General features: G+C 44.7%; 1 protein-coding gene across 16 annotated transcripts in view; it reads right to left on the bottom strand.

Annotated features, from left to right (window-relative positions):
- LIMCH1 (LIM and calponin homology domains 1) overlaps positions 1-16,825 on the bottom strand; it is a 320,832-nt gene extending 304,007 nt beyond the window's left edge. For 4 of the 16 annotated variants that reach the window (XM_081303315.1, XM_081303318.1, XM_081303309.1 and 1 more), the window contains exon 1: positions 16,141-16,825. In XM_081303315.1, the coding sequence (XP_081159441.1) occupies positions 16,141-16,236 (96 nt within the window). In that variant the 5' untranslated portion in view covers positions 16,237-16,825. The remainder of the gene's footprint in view (positions 1-16,140) is intronic. The other 12 variants (XM_081303298.1, XM_081303316.1, XM_081303317.1 and 9 more) reach the window with 6 other exon arrangements.
- Positions 16,826-18,365: the final 1,540 nt, after the last annotated feature.

The raw sequence follows: 18,365 nt of genomic DNA, 5'->3' as shown, positions 1-18,365 counted from the left end.
ATAACATTGATGGAAATTCTTGGAATTCCAAACTAGCATGATGATACAAGTACTGCAGGAAAAAAAATAATAATTTTTGAGAAACATGCTTTCCCCAAGGCATTTTAAGTTCATTTTATCTTTCAAATAATAAGTTACACCCATTTTCCCATATATTTTAAATATAAATATTTAATATTCTTTTTAATTGCTATTGCAAGGCAAAAGCCTTTTGGGGATTTAATTTTCAATCTACAGATCACACAAGATGATTAAATTAAAAGCCACAAAGTATTAGGGAGGAAAAAAAATCTCATAGAATTAAAAGCTGTCAGTGACTGAGAAAATCATGACATAGAATCCGCTTTTGCCTTAAAAAAAAAAAAAAAAGAAACCCTCTTGGTCCAATGTCAAAAACTAAAAACTCAAAATTCCAATAATAAAGATCAGAAAATCAAAAATTAGCAAATAGATGCTTTAAAAATATAAATGACAGAGAATGCCAGGGACTGAAAATTAATTTGGGGTAGACAACCTCACACCATACCTAAGTACTGTTACTCATTTTTTTAAAGATAACAGTAATAACTATTTTGAAAACTATAAAGACAATCTCATTTCATTCTTTCAACCAAAAAGTGAGTAAGAGACAGGTCATATGTCTGAGAATAACCCCATAAAAAGAGATGCTTTGGGGGAAAAGTTTATTAAAGACCTAAATGTTTTTAAATAAATAGGATTAAAAAAAAAACACAAAAAACAAAAAACTCATGCTGCCGAGGGTAAACTGTTCTAATCTCTCTCTCTCTCTTTTTTTTTTTTTTTTTTTTGGTGGTGGTGCTGGGGATTGAACCCAGGGCCTTGGAAACTGTTCTAATCTCAAAAAACACTTTCTACATATTAAAAAAGCACACCTGACTTTATTTTACTGTGCTGTATCAAATTATTTTGCCAAATCAAAAATCAAAATCAAAAACAAAAAACCCTAGAAAACAATCATTGTAATTATCATCACTATTTCCATTAAAAAAAAAAAAAAAAAGTAGAATTCTGACCAAAGACTAGCACAGCCACCAGGGAGCCTCTAAGTATGGAGTCTCCCCCAAGATGCCCAACCAGTTCTTGTTTTTGCCTTCCTCTTTCAGTAAGCACTCTGCGTAGAACCCAGCTGTGCTGTGCCAATCTGGGTCACTCAACGCGGAGGATCAGTGGGCGACAGCCGCTGTATCCACTTTTAGAAGGGCCCCTGCATGCCTGGGGAGTGCTGGGCACAGGGCAGCACATTCTCAGGATCTGAGTGTCCAGTGAGCAGCAGCTATGTGATTCTGCTGTTTCTAAGCTGTAGACTCCAAAAACCTCCACCCTTACCTGAAACATGAAATAAAGTGGGGGAAAGAAGTCTGACCCTGGCTTTGGGCAACACTTTTATTTCTAACTTTTATTTTAAGCTGCTATTTTATAATTCCATATAAAATAAATTCCCATATATATTGGGAAGGAAAAAGAATTGAACTACCCAGGATGGACCTTTTTTTTTTATTTTTTAAATCAACATGGGAAATCATGTTGATTTATTTTAAAAATCAACCAAAAATCAATCCAGTTCAAACACATTTTTACACCTACTAGACTCCATCAGGTGCCACATTTGGCACTTGACATTCAGTGATACCTCTAAAAATGACATTTTCTAGTTCTATAAAAATAGGAATAAAACAAGCTATTTAATGCCACACACACACACACACACTGGGGACTGAACCCAGGGGTATTTTACCAGTGCACTTGTTATTTTTTACTTTGAGACAAGTTCTCATTAAGTTGCAGAGGCTGGGCTTGAACTTGTGATCCTCCTGCCTCAGCCTCCACAGTCACAGGGATTATAGGCTTGAGCCACTGCACACGGTGCCCTCCCCCTTTTACAACCACTCCAAAAAGAAGCACTGTTCTGTGTTTTGTTTTGTTTTAATATTTATTTAGTTGTAGATGAACACACAGTATCTTTATTTATTTTTATGTGGTGCTGAGGATTGAACCCAGTGCCTCACACATGTGAGGCAAGCACTTTACCACTGAGCTACAGCCTCAGCCCCATGTGTTTTTTCTTTTAATTGTTCCTTTACCACCTTCCGTGCTCCTATATACTATCTCATTTCAATTAAAATGTTAGTGACAATTGTTGGTGGCCTTCTCAGGATCTGCCTCTCCCATTCTTCTACCAAAAGTACTCAAATTTTCCTTCAGGGAGTTCTGCTGCCCTGTTGGGTAGCAGCCAGGATCTTTGATAGAAATGACCAGACCAGAGTCTGACTGGCTTACACTAATCAATGCATCTGTTACCCCAGCCAACATGACTGAGGGATGGGACTCCCTTCTCTGCCCAGAGGTCCTAAGGAAAACGTAGAATCATGTTTTCGGAGCCAGCACTCAGTGGGCAAGTCTGGACTTCTGGGGTTGGGTACGTCCTGTGGGAAGCACCACAGGGAGAAGAGCATAAAGCCACACAAAGCACAGCATGGTGGCAGCAGGCTCCACGTGTGTCAGAATGTGCAATTTTTGTGACAACACTAACAAAAGCACTAAGAACTCTGAAAATTACTAGCACATGCACACACACGCTCACACACATACACACACGCACACACAATGTTTTCTATTTCCTACTATGGAATAAATGTGGGATTTTATCAAAAATTATTGGGGGTGGCAGGTGGCTAGGATGCTAGATGGAAGAATGCCACATTATGGAGGAAAAGAAAATGCAGACGAATCTGGAAAAATCAGATTTTAAAAAAAATTTTTTTAGTTGTAGTCAGGCACAATATCTTTTATTTATTTATGTATTTATTTTTATGTGGTGCTGAGGATCGAACCTTGTGCCTCACACATAAGAGGTAAGCACTTTACCACTGAGCTATAACCCCAGCCCAAATCAGATCTTTTCATGACCACAAAGCCAATGGTCAGTTACCTCCCGGTTTGCTATGTTCGCCTCTCCTAGCCTTTTTTTATCTTCTACTACTGCTCTTTGGTAGTATAAAATATCAAAGTGATAACAAAAATCTCATGAGGGCTGAGGTGTAACTCAGGGGAGAGCCCTTGTCTACTGTGTCTCCAAGCCCAGGATCCATCCTCAGCACTGGAAAAAAAAAAAAAAAAGTCTCATGTGAACCATGGCAACTTGCATCTGATAAGCAGCGCCACTTCATTCAGAACCCCAGGGCCCAGCCAGGTGAGTGACCTGAGATGAGTAGACCACAGAAGGACCCCTGTGGGGGCACCAGGTGGGGAGCTCAGGAGCCATGCTGGATGGGAGTCCTGACCAGTCTGCTCTCCATTCTTAACAGAAGTGAATCATACTGAGACAGACTCAGCAGAGAACCTTGAACTGGGACACTGGGCAGCAGAAATCTGTGTGACACAGGACCAAACAGGACACAATATGGAGGGCACCTAACAGTGCCTGGCAGGCAGACACACTGAATCCACATAGAATTCTTCCCCTTGTTAATAAACAACTCAGTTCCAGGTCTCAGTATCCAGAACTATTTAATCAGAGGAGGAGTCAGGGACCAATCAAGGGGAAAGAGGTCTGGGAAGGAAGTGTAAAGAGAAAAGAAGGAAAAAGAGTTCCATCCGTGAGCTGTGGCCCAGTCTGTTCCTGTAACAGGTTTCCATCAGAGACCTAACCCTGCCCCTGACAGCATGTATCTTTTGAAAAACATTAAAAGGGCTCTAGTTTCAGAGAATATACACAGGAGCCAGATAGGCACAACTGTTTCCTAGCAACCAACCATACTGTGCCCAGAGAAGATGCTCAGCCTACAGTATCGAGGCAGTAAGGGAATGAAGAGGGAGAAAGGGGCAGGTCAGCTTCTGGAATAGACAGCTAGTTGAGATCATCTTCTCATAAGTTTCGCTTTTACTTTTAAAAGGTTCCAAATACTAACTCTGGAGAGTTATTTTCCCCCATGAATATGCACTCACTCATACACACAGCCATGGGAGGATCACAACAGAGAGCCTAGCAATCACCAGCCCAAATTCTGGAACCATATTGCCTGGGTTCCGATCTCAGCTCTGCCCCTAATGAGCTGTGTGGCTTCAGGCAAATCAATTAACATTCCTGTGCTCCAGTTTTATCATCTTTAAAATGGGCATAAAGAGTGCTTACTTGAGAAGCACCTTCTATGACAGGCATCTAGTCAGGCATTCTATATTTATCATCTCATTAACTTGAACAAGCACCTGGTCTACCCCGACACCTGAGACGTGTTCTGGAAGCGTGTTTGCTATTATTATTGTATTTATCATTATTATTTGGACTATTTACTTTGGCATTAAACTAGCCACTTTATCACTTTATCATGTTCTGTTCACTCTTGCAACACGGTGAATCAGATTGCACTTGTCACCGGCCCCTCCTACTGATGACATGGTGCAAGGTCCCGCTGGAAACAGGCGGTTACCACATCTGTCAGCTGATGACAGATTCAGCTCCACAAGCAACTTTTTTTTCATCTTCCATACACAGAATACACACAGAGGATGCCATTCCTCAGTGATACCACTCGGTCATGACAATTAATGGTCAGGGCCTTGTTTATTTATTAATATTAGGTACTGGTTGTTAGTTTTTGTTGGGGGGGGGTCTTTAAAATAAACCTACCTAATAAGAACTCATATAGGTGACTACTATAATAAACATTTTTCAGGGCTTTTTTTTTTTTCTTTTTAGATACACTATAATTGGAAGTACTCAACCTTCCTCACATAGTAAAAAGTGGGAATTTGCTGGATTTCTACAATAAGTGAAGCAAAGAGTTCTGTTTGCTTTGATGCAAGTTAAGAAGGGAAGGCAAGTCGCAGGACCCAATGCCAGGAGCATGTTTATGTAAAGAAAAGAAATGTCTGCTCTCTGGTTCTGCAGCCAGGAACTTCCAAGTTCAATGAGCCCTGGCCCAATCCAACCTGAGGGAAGTTCGGCTCCTTAAATAAGCCTTTTGGCTGGTATCACCTACCCAGGGGCTCACCATGGAATCACTTTCCCAGCGTCCAATCACTGACTGTCTCCAGGCAACTACTGGGTGAACTGCTTTTTTTAATCACTCTTTAAAAACAAAACACTCTGCTTCCTGTCAGGGCAGCAACAGTGTCTATTTTCTCTGCCACACAGAGTCTGAGTGCCAATCAGGCGATTGTAGCTGGGCGCAGGCTCACTGAGCAGTCCTCAGGCTGAGGGTGGTGTGGCTGCGGGGCCCTGGCAAGGGGGGCGGACAGGGTCAAATGAGGAGGACAATGACTAAGGCCTCACCTTGGGCCACAGGAGCTCTGCGGTTAATCAGAAGGTAGATCCCATACAACAAACTTTCGTTCCAGTGAAATATGACAAACTTTTTAGAGCAGGGAATGCTTCAGGTCAGGTGTGCACAGAGAAGGGGGGGGGGAATTAATGGGCTCTGAAGAATCAGGAAGTGTGCCACCAGGCAGTCCTATTTAAGCTCCGTCTTGAAAGGATTTGTCCCTGGAGAAGTAGAGAAGGGGCATTCCAGGTGGCCCTCCCTCAACAACCATTTCCTCCTTTCTCCTGAGAAATGAAACCCAGACTATTATCTATACATTGCCTGAAACACACACACACACACACACACACACACACACCCCTCCACGTTCTCCCCTGCAACCAGGAGTGGTCATTTTCTGAGCGATAAAATGGAAGCAGGTATGTCAGGAAGAATTTCCCACACAGTATCTTACAAGGGAGGGCTAACTGTCTTCTGTTCCCAATTCCGTCCTCCTTCTGCCTAGAAGGTTGATGTGATGATGTCTCTCAGGCAGCCAGACTGGACCACTAAGAAAGACTGGACAATGTAGGGGGTTCCCAATGGCACCCATCTTTAGTAGTTTTTAACCCCTGCATTTCAGAGGAATTAGGGGAAGTTCTGAAATCAGAGGACATCTTTGGGCCACCACCCAAAATCTCATACTAAATTATTCTGTCACCCACTAAAAAGTGGGCAGGTTTCTTACAGCACTTTCCTAGCTCAGAATGGAAGATAGCTGCTGTGGCTAAATTTTCCCAAAAAAAAAAACAAAAAAACTTTTAATCCCAGAGTTGAGGCTCAAATATAAGTCCCCAAACCCTCTCTGCCGTTTTTCCTTGAAAAGGAGTCCTTAATTTATCTGTGCCTTGGATGTAAAGAGTCTCATGGATCATCATGCAAACTCTAGGAGAGGCTATAAGAATGAGCAAGAATGATCCCTTCTCTCCCAGTCCCCATCCCATGCCTTGAACTCACCTGGAGAACTGAGCATTTCTATCCAACCTTTTTTTAAAAAAGCATAATCATAATAATACCATGTGATATATGAACACTCAAGCCCTTTTCTCAAAAAAAATTAGCATCAATCTAATTCTCCTGCTTAGAACCCTGCAATGGTCTTGAACTAAGGACCAACTTTCACTAAGGATCCTTGTCTGGCCCGGTATAATGGTCCACACCTATAATCCTGCTATTCTGGAAGCTGAGGCAGGAGGATCCCTGTTTAAGGCCAGCCTGGGAAAATTAGTGAGATGCTGCCTCAAAATAAAATAAAAAGGGCTGGGGATGTAGCTCAATGTTTGCTTAACATGTACCAAGCCCTGAGTTCAATGCCCAGTACTGCAGAAGGAAGGAAGAAAGGAAATCCTGCCTCAGCATTAAAAGAAAATAAAATTATGGAATTTGCAGGTAAATGGATGGAGTTGGAGAATACCATGCTAAGCAAAGTAAGCCAATCCCAAAAGACCAAAGGCCAAATGTTCTCTCTGATTAATGGATGCTGATCCATAACAAGGAAGGGGGAGGCATGGGAAAAATGGAGGAACTTTAATTAGGCAAAGGGGAGGGAGGGGAGGGAGGGGAGGGAGTGTCTATGGGGGCAGGAAAGATGGTGGAATGAGATGGACATCATTACCCTAGGTACATGTATGACTGCACATATGGGGTGATGCTACATTGTGTACAATTATAGAAATGTAAAGTTGTGCTGCAATAGTGTACAGTGAATCAAAATGCATTCTGCTGTCATATATACCTAATTAAAAGAAATAAGCAAATTTTTTTAAAGAGTACTTTTCTCTTAGGACCTCCCCCCTTTGCCTTTATCATACATATCCTAACTTGTACTTATGTATTTTTAATTTAATTCTTCTCCCCTATATTTGTGCATTTATGAGGTTGGAACTAGATCTACTGGTCATCACCTAACTCTAGTTCCTAGAACTATGCCTGGCTAATTGTTGGAGCACAGGAAACATTTTTCAGGACAGGAATTTGTACAAGTCTGTATATATATTTTCACATATTAGTGCTTATTTTTATCACTGTTTACAATGAAGTAAACTTAGCGATGAGTGATGGCCAAGTGTCCCAAAGAATTATTTCCATATTTAATCCATTCAACTGAGACTTCATTCCATTTCAACTAAAATTAAATAATTGTTTAAACATCATTTGTTAGAAATGTTTCTTAGGGGGCTGGGGATGTGGCTCAAGCGGTAGCGCGCTCGCCTGGCATGCGTGCGGCCCGGGTTCGATCCTCAGCACCACATACCAACAAAGATGTTGTGTCCGCCGAGAACTAAAAAATAAATATTAAAAAAATTCTCTCTCTCTCTCTCTCTCCTCTCTCACTCTCTCTTTAAAAAAAAAAAAAAAAAAAAAAAAAGAAATGTTTCTTAGGGAAGGAAAAGATAGCAATGTACTCTTTTTTATTTTATTTATTTATTGGTACTGGGGATTTAATCCTGGGACACTTTACCACTGAGCTATATCTCCAGTTCCTTTCATTTACTTATGTTGAGACAAGGTCTTGCTAAATTGTTTAAGGCCTAAATTGCTGACACTGGCCTCAAACTTACAATCCTCCTGCTTCCGCCTCCCGAACTGCTGGGATTACAGGTATACACCACCATACCCAGCTAGCAATGTACTCAACACAGAAAGTTAACCTCAGTTCCTCACTTGGTACAGAACCACTTGATGAACCACTTGGTAAAAGATAAGGCTGAGGAATTTTTGTTATTGTTGTTTTGTTTTGTTTTAAGCATTGGGTCATAGAAATAAAAAAGTCAAAGGTTTTTCTGCCCTTGACCTTTATTTAAAAAGCAAGTGTAGATATATGCTGAGGTTGCCCAGGAGGCCACCTTGCATCTCACCAACAGCTGCACTAGTAGCACCAGGAGCCAACTACACAACAGTGGAAACATGGACCTCCCCCAGCCTAACCAATGGACCATTTTCAAGGTCTCAGCACAGATACAAGGAGGCAGTTTTGCTGACAGTTTTAGTGGGAAAAGACATCAGCCATATTATTCCATAGATGCATGTTATAGAACCAAGTCACTTTAAGACTAAGATGGTTCCCCAGGATCTGATGGCCATCCCATCAGAGTTACATGCATGAGTGTATCTTTTTGGAAGTGTTGTTTCCAATACTGCAACCATGGAATTTTACCACAGCAGACCCAAATTCCATGACATCATTCCTCCTTGCAGAGAGAGAGAGAACATCTCATGTCCAGGCAGAAGTCTTTTCGATATTCTGTCATTTTTAAGACATATTACTTTCTCTGTATTATCTAGTATCCCTCTAGCTATTTTTATAATTTCACTCACTTAAAAACAATATTCTATTAACTTTTCCTTTCCTCATTTAATTGCACTGAAGTCATCCCTTGTCCCACCCTACCCTTCCCTGCACAAAGATACCTTTTTTTTTTTTCCTCCAAATGCAAACACACACCTCCTTAGGAACAAATGAGGGAATGGAAACACATTGTAAAATGGTATATTTTTAAATCACAGAGCAGTAAACTAGGCTTAAAAAGAAAAGAAAAAAAATTGTTCCAATGAGATTAGTGTAGTCAAAAATCAATCAGATCCACTTTCAACCATGAAAAGAAAGGCCAAACTGTGGTGATGACGGTTAGGCTAGAATGTAGGTGACAGGGAGGCCAACCTCAAGCCAAACTTCCCAAAGCCACAGGGCTGCCCATTCAGGACCTTTGGCTCTTTAGGGTAGGACCTCAATGCCTGCATGAGAGGCTGCCAACTTTCTCTCTCAGAAGAACTGTCTCTTAGCCAAACTCAATATTTTACCTGTTCCCAGGTGAGATCTTGTCCAGATGGGAGAACTCAGGTAAAGGTGAGGAGGCTGTGGCAAAGACCTGGGCAAAGGTTTTGCCAACAGCAATTCAACACATGAGTGTTGACAACAGGTGGCCATCCATACCACTATTTGGAGAACAAACCCAAACAGACCACACAGGGATTAAGTCTTCACTGACTCTCTAGGGAATGAAAAGGTGTAGAATAATGTACCTTCTTTGTTAGTAAATGTTAAATGCACATATGGACTTTCAAAAAAATCGTAAGATGATGAACCAGCAAGCTTGGAAATTTTAAACACTAATTACCCACCAGCCATCTGCCCTTATAAAACTTTAATGGAGTAGTTAAGGGCTGCTACAGTCGTAGGGACATGGAAACAGGATTCTAGCAACTCTGAACTACATGCAACCCCAATGCCCAGCTCCACCTTTGAAATGCTAGGTCTGAAGGCAGCAAGCAAAGGTGAGGCGCCTGATTCCTCTTGCCTGTGGGCCTCAGTACAACCACCTGCCAGGGAAACTCTAAGCTGGCAGGTCCAAATGAGGACAGCCCTGAGCCTGCATTTGGAAGGGACAAGCTAATGGGGAACAGGCAGGTCTACTAAGCCACCACTTCCTGCTCCCACACATGGGAGGTGGAGGGCAGAGAGACCTCTGCGCTGGTGCAGGAACAAGCCCCATCCTCACAGACTACACGGGGGCCTAAATGTGGGAATCAATATAAGGCATCAGATAACAAGGGCTGTGAAATCAGACAGCCTAAGTTCAGATCCTAACACTAGTGAGCATGTACTAACTAGGTGACTCTAGATAGTTTCCTACCTTCTGCAAGCCCCAATTTCCTCAACTGCAAATTTTTGATATCTGGATACACATATTTGTAGAAGTTATAAAAGGATGCTTTGGATTCTTGTCCTAGCCCTGGCATTTACCTGTAAACTTGAGCAAGATGCTTAAACTTCCAGAATCTCGATTTCCTCATCTGTAAATGGGGATAATAATAGTATTTACTTACATGGGATCAATAGTACAGACTTTGCCCAATGTTGACACATAGGAAATACTCAGTAAATATTAGCTTTGATCAGCAGCAGAGTTACCATCATTATCTTTATCATGTCATCCCCTAGCTATGACACTTCTAGGCTTCAGAATGGTCTAACAAAAAAAGAGAAGCTTCCAGGCTAATTTTCAATACTTCTGGTGTTACCTAGTCGTCCCTGGCACTGACTGCCACCCACAGAGTCAAGGCCAGATGTTTGTATCATGGCTCCATTGTCACCCATTAATGGAGAGCAGAGGACCAAGAGATCCAGTTGCTGGGAACATAGGCCCCACCCTACCCCTTCCTGGTGGCCAGTACTCAGTCTGCCCATTTGGAGCTTGCTTGATGCAACTAGTTTCCAGGGAGATGCAGGAGCAAGAAGTGCCAACTCCACCCCCCATTTCACTTCCTCTTTCCCCAAATCTGTGGAACTTCACTGTTCTCCTACCACGTGACAGCATTGCGTCATAGCAGCCCTTGTATACAAACAAGCCTGACTATTTAAATGTCCTCCCAAGAAAGATGCTGCTTGCTCTCATTTACATATTTACTCAGACCACTACTCCTTTCCTGACCTACTCAGAAAGGTTTTTCCTCCTTGTCCTCATCTCTCCCAGGCCAGAGCTGAAGGACTGTCTGCAAAGTTAAACCTTCATTGTAAAAAAAAAAAAAAAAAAAAAAAAGATGTAAGACTCCTCAAGTCCCTACAGAGGTAGATAATTACAATGATTATATAATTTATGGCACTGCTTCACAAATGTTTTAGGCTACTAGCCACCAAGGGCTAGATGATCTCAAAGGCTACTGCCAAACAAGACAACATCTTTCAGTCTTGGAGAACTAACGTACCCTCAGTGCTTTTAATCTGCAGAATTGGGTCCCAGTTGAACAAAAAGCAAGACTGTGTGGACACGGGGAAATGAACCAAAATGATGAACTGCCCCCTTCCAGCCATAGTTCCCACTCATGTGAAATATGGATTAGGTCACAAATAAGAGTGTATTCATCGCCAAGTCCCATGGGCATGCTGTGATCAGAAAGGAATCAAGACACTTCTGAAATTGAGAAGAAAGGCTGAATTGGGTTGAAATCTCCTGTCTCTCCCTAAAAGCTTAGCAACCTGTTCCAAACCACCACCGAAACCAAGCAGAAGGGACATCTGTTCCTCCGGAAAGGGCCTGGCACCGAGGGAAGAACCACAGATTAGAACAGATTAATATTGCTGTGGGTGGACAGACAAAGGGGAGGGGGCACAGACAGGACATTTAGCAGCATCCACCTACTAACAAAAACTGTAACTCAACAATATCAGAAAAGAAAGGGAAAAAGAAAAGGAGGAGGAGGGGAAAATCAATGGAGGAATTATTGTTTTTCCTTGCAGCAGTCAACACAGCTTCAGTAAACAAAACATGCTGCATTTTTATTCACTATAAAAAAAAAAAGTAATAATGTCCCCAAGAGGAGAGGATTGGGCATTCTGCTTGGAATTTGGTAACAAAAACTAAAACTAAACTTCAATGTTCAACATATTATTGAGAAATAATTTTCTAAGTTTCGATGGACTAATAGGATCATCCTGTGAAGAGATGTTACATGTTTTCCTCTGATCCCAAAATCACTTTAATGCAAATTAATGTGTAGCATCTGTTTAATTTCTAGTCTAAGAATCCAGAGTTGAAAGAGTGAGATAGGCTGGAGATGAGCTACTGATGGTAGGGCGAGTACTTAGCACACATGAGGTCCTGGGTTCCATCCCCAGCACAAATAAATAAATAATAATAAAGTGAGATAGTAGGATGAAATCCGTAGGTAATTGAATTATACTTTCTACACTGGAAACTTGGGGCTCTGAAGCATTTCTTTCAAAAATTAGACTTAGTCATTAACAACAACAGAGGGCTGGGGGTGTAGCTCAGTGGTAAAAGACTTGCCAGGGTTTGATTCCCCAGCACCACAAAAAGAGGAGGGCAAAGAGAAAAAAGAAAAAAAAAACAGTAGCAATTACAGTGGTAAGAAAAACAGATGCTAGTGGAAAGAATAATAGATAATAAACTGGTAATACTACTAACCATTTACACTCATATATTGCTGGTGGGATTGCAAATTGGTGCAACCAAATGGAAAGCAGTGTGGAGATTCCTCAGAAAACTTGAAATGGAACCACCATTTGACCCAGCTATCCCACTCCTCAGTTTATATCCAAAGGACTTAAAAACAGCCTACTACAGTGATGCAACCACTCACAATAGCTAAATTATGAAACCAACCTAGATGCCTTTCAACAGATGAAAGGGTAAAGAAAATGTGGTATATAACACATTGGAATATTACTCAGCCTTATAGAAGAAAGAAATGATGGCATTTTCTGGTAAATGAATGAAGCTGGAGAATATCATGCTAAGTGAAATAAGCCAATCCCACAAAACCAAAGGCCGAATGTTTTCTCTGATATGCACATGATAATTCATAATAAGGGGGTAGGGGCTGGGGAAAAATAGAAGTACTTTGGATTAGGCAGAAGGAAGTGAAGGGAGGGGAGTGGGTATGGGGGTAGGAAAATAGTAGAATGAATTGGATATTATTACCTTATGTGCATATATGATTACATGACTGCTGTTATTTTACATTATGTACAACCAGAAGAATGAGAAGTCATACTCAACATTTATGAATGATGTGTCAAAATGCATTCTATGGTCATGTATAACTAATTAGAACAAAATTTTTTAAAAAAAACTAAACAAATAAGTAATACTAACCACCACTTATACAGCACTTTCTAAGTTCTAAGCATTTTAAATATATTACTCATTAAATTTTCACAGCACTCCTGTGAGATAAGCGAGCTATTATTAGTATCCAGCAGTTTTCAACAATATTTGTTATTCTGTTTTAACAACTAAAGCCATCTTACAAAGAAACACCTGGAACCACAAGAACAGGAAAAGCCTTTTGCCCAAAGTCGCCCAGCTAGGTGACAGACCCAGGACTCAAACTCAGGATACCCAGCTCCAAAGTTGGACCCCTGAGCCACTGGGCTACACCTCTTGCTCCTTGCTTAGGAAAACCTTCTAGGAAAGGAATGTGGAAGGAAGTCACGCCCCTGCCTGCTGGTGGACAATTGAGACTTGAAGTTTGCTGTTTCCTTTAGGAGTCTCCTCAGACCTACAGTAAGCATCCTGCTCCCACAGCTATAAAGTGACTGGAGGCTGCCCTCACACCGTCTGTGACCATGGGAAGCTCCTTAGAGCTTTCGCCTTTGCCAGCAAAGGCACAAGTTGGGGGTGGGACCCAGCAAGCAGCACCTCCTTTCCAGGCCACACTTCCTGCCCAGTAACACAGTCCTCAAATAGCCAAGGCTGCAGGCCGAGACATTCCTCACTCAGAAGTTATGTCCCAGCGCTTGTTCTTTGCGCCTTTATTATGAAGAATGAACTGTTTTCTCCTGCAACCCCTCACTCCAGGCAGCCCAGGGACTGAGGAAGTGGGGCCAATGGCAAAGTCTGTTTATTAACCTGCTGCACCCAAGGGAACATTTTTCTAAAAGGATGAAATTCCTGACTACTCAAAACGAAGAGGGGAAAAAAAAAAAAAAAGCCTGTGGGAAATTTAATCACCAACTGAACAAGAGCGGAAAAACAAAGCCCTACCAATGAGGATGCTGCCAGAGACAATGGGCCCCTAACGGAGATGCAATTGTCTGGAGATAAGAGTCCCCGGGGAATCCAGTTCGCACTAAGCACTACCTTATTGCTATATTAGCTGAGGAATCTTTGTTCACAGGGCAAATGGGCACAGAACCCTCTGTTAACTGTTTACTTGACATGTAAATGCAGACGGCATTTACATGTCAAGAGGAACCTCGGGGCAGCCAGGGGGAGGTCTCAGTCTCTCCCTGGAGCAAATACCTTTTTATATAGCCTGGGAGGGGAAAGCTCTCCTTTCGGTGAAATCCAACTCCCGCAGTTGAAAGGAGATAGGCCGCTTCAATAATGCACACGCAGCGCACCGGCGGCCTCGTCCTAAAGCCACGCACGCCCCTTTGGGGTCTCCACATTCTTGAGTTGGTAGGACCGGCAAAGTTATCAAGAATAATACAAAACTGTCTTTAGCGCCCACTGGGACTCTACTTTCTTAGGGAATCTTTTCTTAAACCTGATATGAAAGCCGATGTGCTGTCCTGATATATACCACCACTTAAAAACAGACTATCATCAGGTGTTTTATCTTACTTTAGGTAAGGATTGTAGTAATAGAGACACCCACCAAATATCCATGGAGGTGTACACTTTGTGCACTTTCCCGTGTAATTTATACCACGATATGCTTTTTAAAGCAGAGTATGTCACTATTACCCACAATAAAGGATATAAGGAGTAAATCACTTGCCTTTACATGAACAGTAAGACTGTTCTGCTCTTAGACCTTCCCTGCATCCCTGCATATCCAAAATCCCCCCTGATAATATTAAAGTTCCTGAAAAACAGTCATCCAACTTTCCACTATGCTAGTGACTACAAATGTCCCATGTCGCCTGTAAGCCCAAGTACGCAGCACAGAGAACACCTGTCACACACCACGCCTTCCAGCCATGTATCAAAAATAAAAAGCCAATGCTTTCTTATACGGTGGCGAGCTATCCAGTTATGAGACATGCCTGGCCTTTTAGCAATAGAATTCCCAGTTAATTCTTATGTTTCTTTCACTCTATTTTTAAATTATTGCTTCTAAGCTCTGAGAGCACATGCTTGTGTGAAGCAGGTTAACCCTGCAAGATGTAGGCCCACGGCTGGAGCATCTGGCAGCAATGACAGTGGTTTCTGCAGGCAAGTTTAGATCCGTAGCATGGTAGCTCTGGCACCCCAGCAGCATTTGAGACCTGCTGTGCCAGGGGGTGGGGGTGGGGTCACCAAGTGACAGATTAAGAAGCTTCATCATTGCTTGGTCATGACTTCCTCCTTTGAACAATCAGGCACCGAGGGTTTCGTGTCATTGAGGGAAGAGTGTCAAATTCACCTTCTACAAAGCCCGAGAAAAGCGCTCTCCCCCCACCACTGAAGCAGAGATTCCTTGCATGGATCACTGGGCGGGGGTCACCTTTCCCTCTCACGCCCTCCAAGCGTCCCGACCCCCGCAGACAGATCATTTCGGAAGCCCAGGGCTACCAAGCTGCGTCTACTGATAGACATCACGAATCAGGATCGCCCAGCGAGCGCTTCCTGGACTGAGCCGAGAGCTCCAGTGATTTCCCTGGCCTGCTACCGAGTCATTTAAGAAGTGAAATATGCCAACTGGGCCGGATACCCGGCCCCTCGGAGCCTACCCGGCCGTCTCTGGGATAGAACGAGGGCTGCCACTGGCTGGGCAGTTTCTATGCGGATGCTGCGCTCGCGGTGGGTCTTGCAGGTTCTCCCCGCCCTGTAAGCTTTGCCAGCCTCACACCTGAGCGGGTGCCAGAAATGCAGCAAGAGACTCCGGTGGGTATGTGCCTCTGTGGACACCCGGCCAGCTCCGCTCGGGAAGAGTGGAGAGGGAGGCCAAGACATGGAATATGGGAAGAAGAGCAGGACACCCCGAAATGCGGCGCCCTCAAGGACTCTGTGGGCGCGCGCTTTCTGCGCCTTTGCAGCGCTTCTGCTCGCCCTGCGCTTCGGTTGGCAGCGCCTGGAAGCGGCGCAAGCAGAGATTTGCGGAGCCGGCGGGTAGGAGGGATGAAGGCGCAGAGGACCGCTTCCTGCCCCCATGAGCACAACCAGACTGCAGTGCCCTCCATTCATGCCCACCCCACCGGTACTCCAATGCCAAAACCAGGGGATCCATTTCGCCCGAGGCCCTGACTGTCACCCGGAGCGGCTGGGAAAAGAAAGTGGGGGAAGGCGAGGCTGGACCTGCGGTCGGTGCGCGAGCGGGTCAATAGCTCCGGGCAACCCTACAAGGCCGCCCGCCAGCCCCCCGCACCTACCTCGATCCACTTCTGAGCCTCGGAGAAGGCGGGCTCGGGGGGAGGCTCGGGCTGCAGGGGCTGAAGAGCTTCCAAACCGAGAGCAGGACAAGCCATTTGCGAAGCCCCGCGTCCACTCGAGCGCTGGGCCGCCGGGATGAGCACAACCGCCGCCGCCGCCGCAGGAGCGCGCTCCCCGCCCCTTCCCGCCTGCCGCTCTCCCTCCCCAGCCGCCCCGCCCCCGCCCGGCGCAGGTCCCGGAGGAGAGCCACGCGCACTGCCAGAGGACGCCGCGGCAGCTGCTCCCAGCGCCTCCCGGGCCGGCCGCGCAGTGAGTGCCCGGCGGGAGCGAGCGCGGAGGCACCAGGAGCTCCCTCTCCTCCCCACCTTCTCAGGCCGCTCCGCCCCCCGGGAGGAGGAGGGGGACTCAGCTACCGACTAAAAATAACCTGGAGCGAGCGCTGGGTGTCTCCCTCCCGGCACACACCCGCACCAGGGGAGGGACTCCGCCGGCCACCCCGCAAGTCCCCGGGCTAGGCCCGCTGCCTAGGGGTGGGCAGATCCGGCCACACCTGGGAGACGCGCGCCAAGAGGGGCGCTGCGACAGCAGGAAAGGAGTACGCGTAGGCACCTGCTGTTGCCTCCCAGACCGCAGACTTGGGGGCAAAGGGGGAAGCCCCTGACGTGGGGCCTGGAAATATTCAACCACCTGATCTTTATGTAAGGAATAAAAAAGAAAACCTCCAGGCAGACTACGTGTACCCTAGTCTGTTGATTCATTCACCCAGTATTTATTGGGCACCTACTGTGCGCCAGGCACCGAGCTAGTCCTTGACTTCAAGATAGTCACATTCTGGAGGAAAGGGACAGTACAGACAATAAACGTGTAAATCGAAAGATCACTGTAAAACGTGATGTTTGTTAATCAAAAAGAGGAAATAAGCAAAGGGTTGGCATAGGAACTGCTGGCTGATTTCTGATAGCCTCTTCACCTTTTCCTGGGAGGCCACCCTATAAATTCTTGTTCTGTTAATGGAAGGCAGGCAGGGGCCAGAGGGCTGGAGGAGACAGGGGGGGGGGGGGTGTAGGGGACGGTGTTTATTCCCACTTTTAGCCCTGCAAACGTCCAGGGGCTTGGCTACACTACTCTGCAGGGGGGTGCATCTGTAGGGGTCCTGTCTTGCAGCTATTTTCCTTGGCTTCCCTCAAGGTTACCTGTCTTCTCTTGCTTTGCCCCATCCAATCTGGCTTCCTTCTAATAGTCCCTCCTCTCAGCCACCCTCCAATTGAGCTTGCCCTCTGTTTTGCATAAGAGCCCAGCAGATGAATTTGGAAGGTTTTTCAAAGGAAATAACATGATGAGGTGACATGAATGGGAGGGATATTAACCATGTGACAATCTAAGGGAAACATTCCCAGATGGGTGTCCAGGCCTTGAGGTAGAAATGAACTTAGTGGAGGTAGAGGAATCCACAAAAGAATGATAGCAGCAGGCAGGCAGACCCCATCCCTGTTGTACCTCCAGAAGACACTATAATGTAGATTTGTTGCCTGGTAGGCATTGATAAGCCACCAGGGAGGTCTGGCTCCAGTGAGCCTAGCACTGACTACATAGCACCTCAATACTCTTGGCTGACCTAAAGCAAATGGATTCTCCTCTTCAGAATAGCTGCTGGCAACAGGTGTCTGATGGTTGCCGGAGGCCCCAGGGTGTCTCCCCAGCTAAATCAGAGTATGAGTTTAGCCTTGGTCCAATTCTGCTTCTCTCATAGCAAAATGAATTAAAAGCAGGCCTGGAATTGCGCCATCACCTGCTTTGGGGTCAGACAGGCTTCAGCTTATTCACTTTGAAAACGCTTATATGGCACTTGTGTGGTGCCACACACTGTTCTAAGTGCATTACAAATAATTGACCAACCCAGTCCTCATTCCAGCCGGGTAAGATAGAACTGTTACCATCTCTTTGAGGAACAGGGACTAAGGGGCTATCATGCAACTAGTGGGAGGGAAGCCTGCACTCAAGACCAGACAGCTAGGCACCAAGCCTGCTTGCAACCGAAGGCCCAGCTGCCTTGCTAGTCCTGTGCATCTCAAATGAGGGTAAAGTGGCCACCCAGCAGAATCATAGGGAGGAACAAACATGGTGACTGAAGGACCAAAGCTAGACCTGGCACATAGTGTTCAGTACAAGCCAGCTGACCTCACTTTTCACCCTGCCATCTAAAAAAGCAGGAAGGGGGAACATG

The sequence above is a fragment of the Spermophilus citellus genome (assembly GCF_964194105.1).
Source record: "Spermophilus citellus genome assembly, chromosome: 8".
NCBI classification, from domain to species: Eukaryota; Metazoa; Chordata; class Mammalia; order Rodentia; family Sciuridae; genus Spermophilus; species Spermophilus citellus.
Note: the sequence above shows the minus strand (reverse complement) of the source record. Positions and strands in the feature narration are given on the sequence as shown.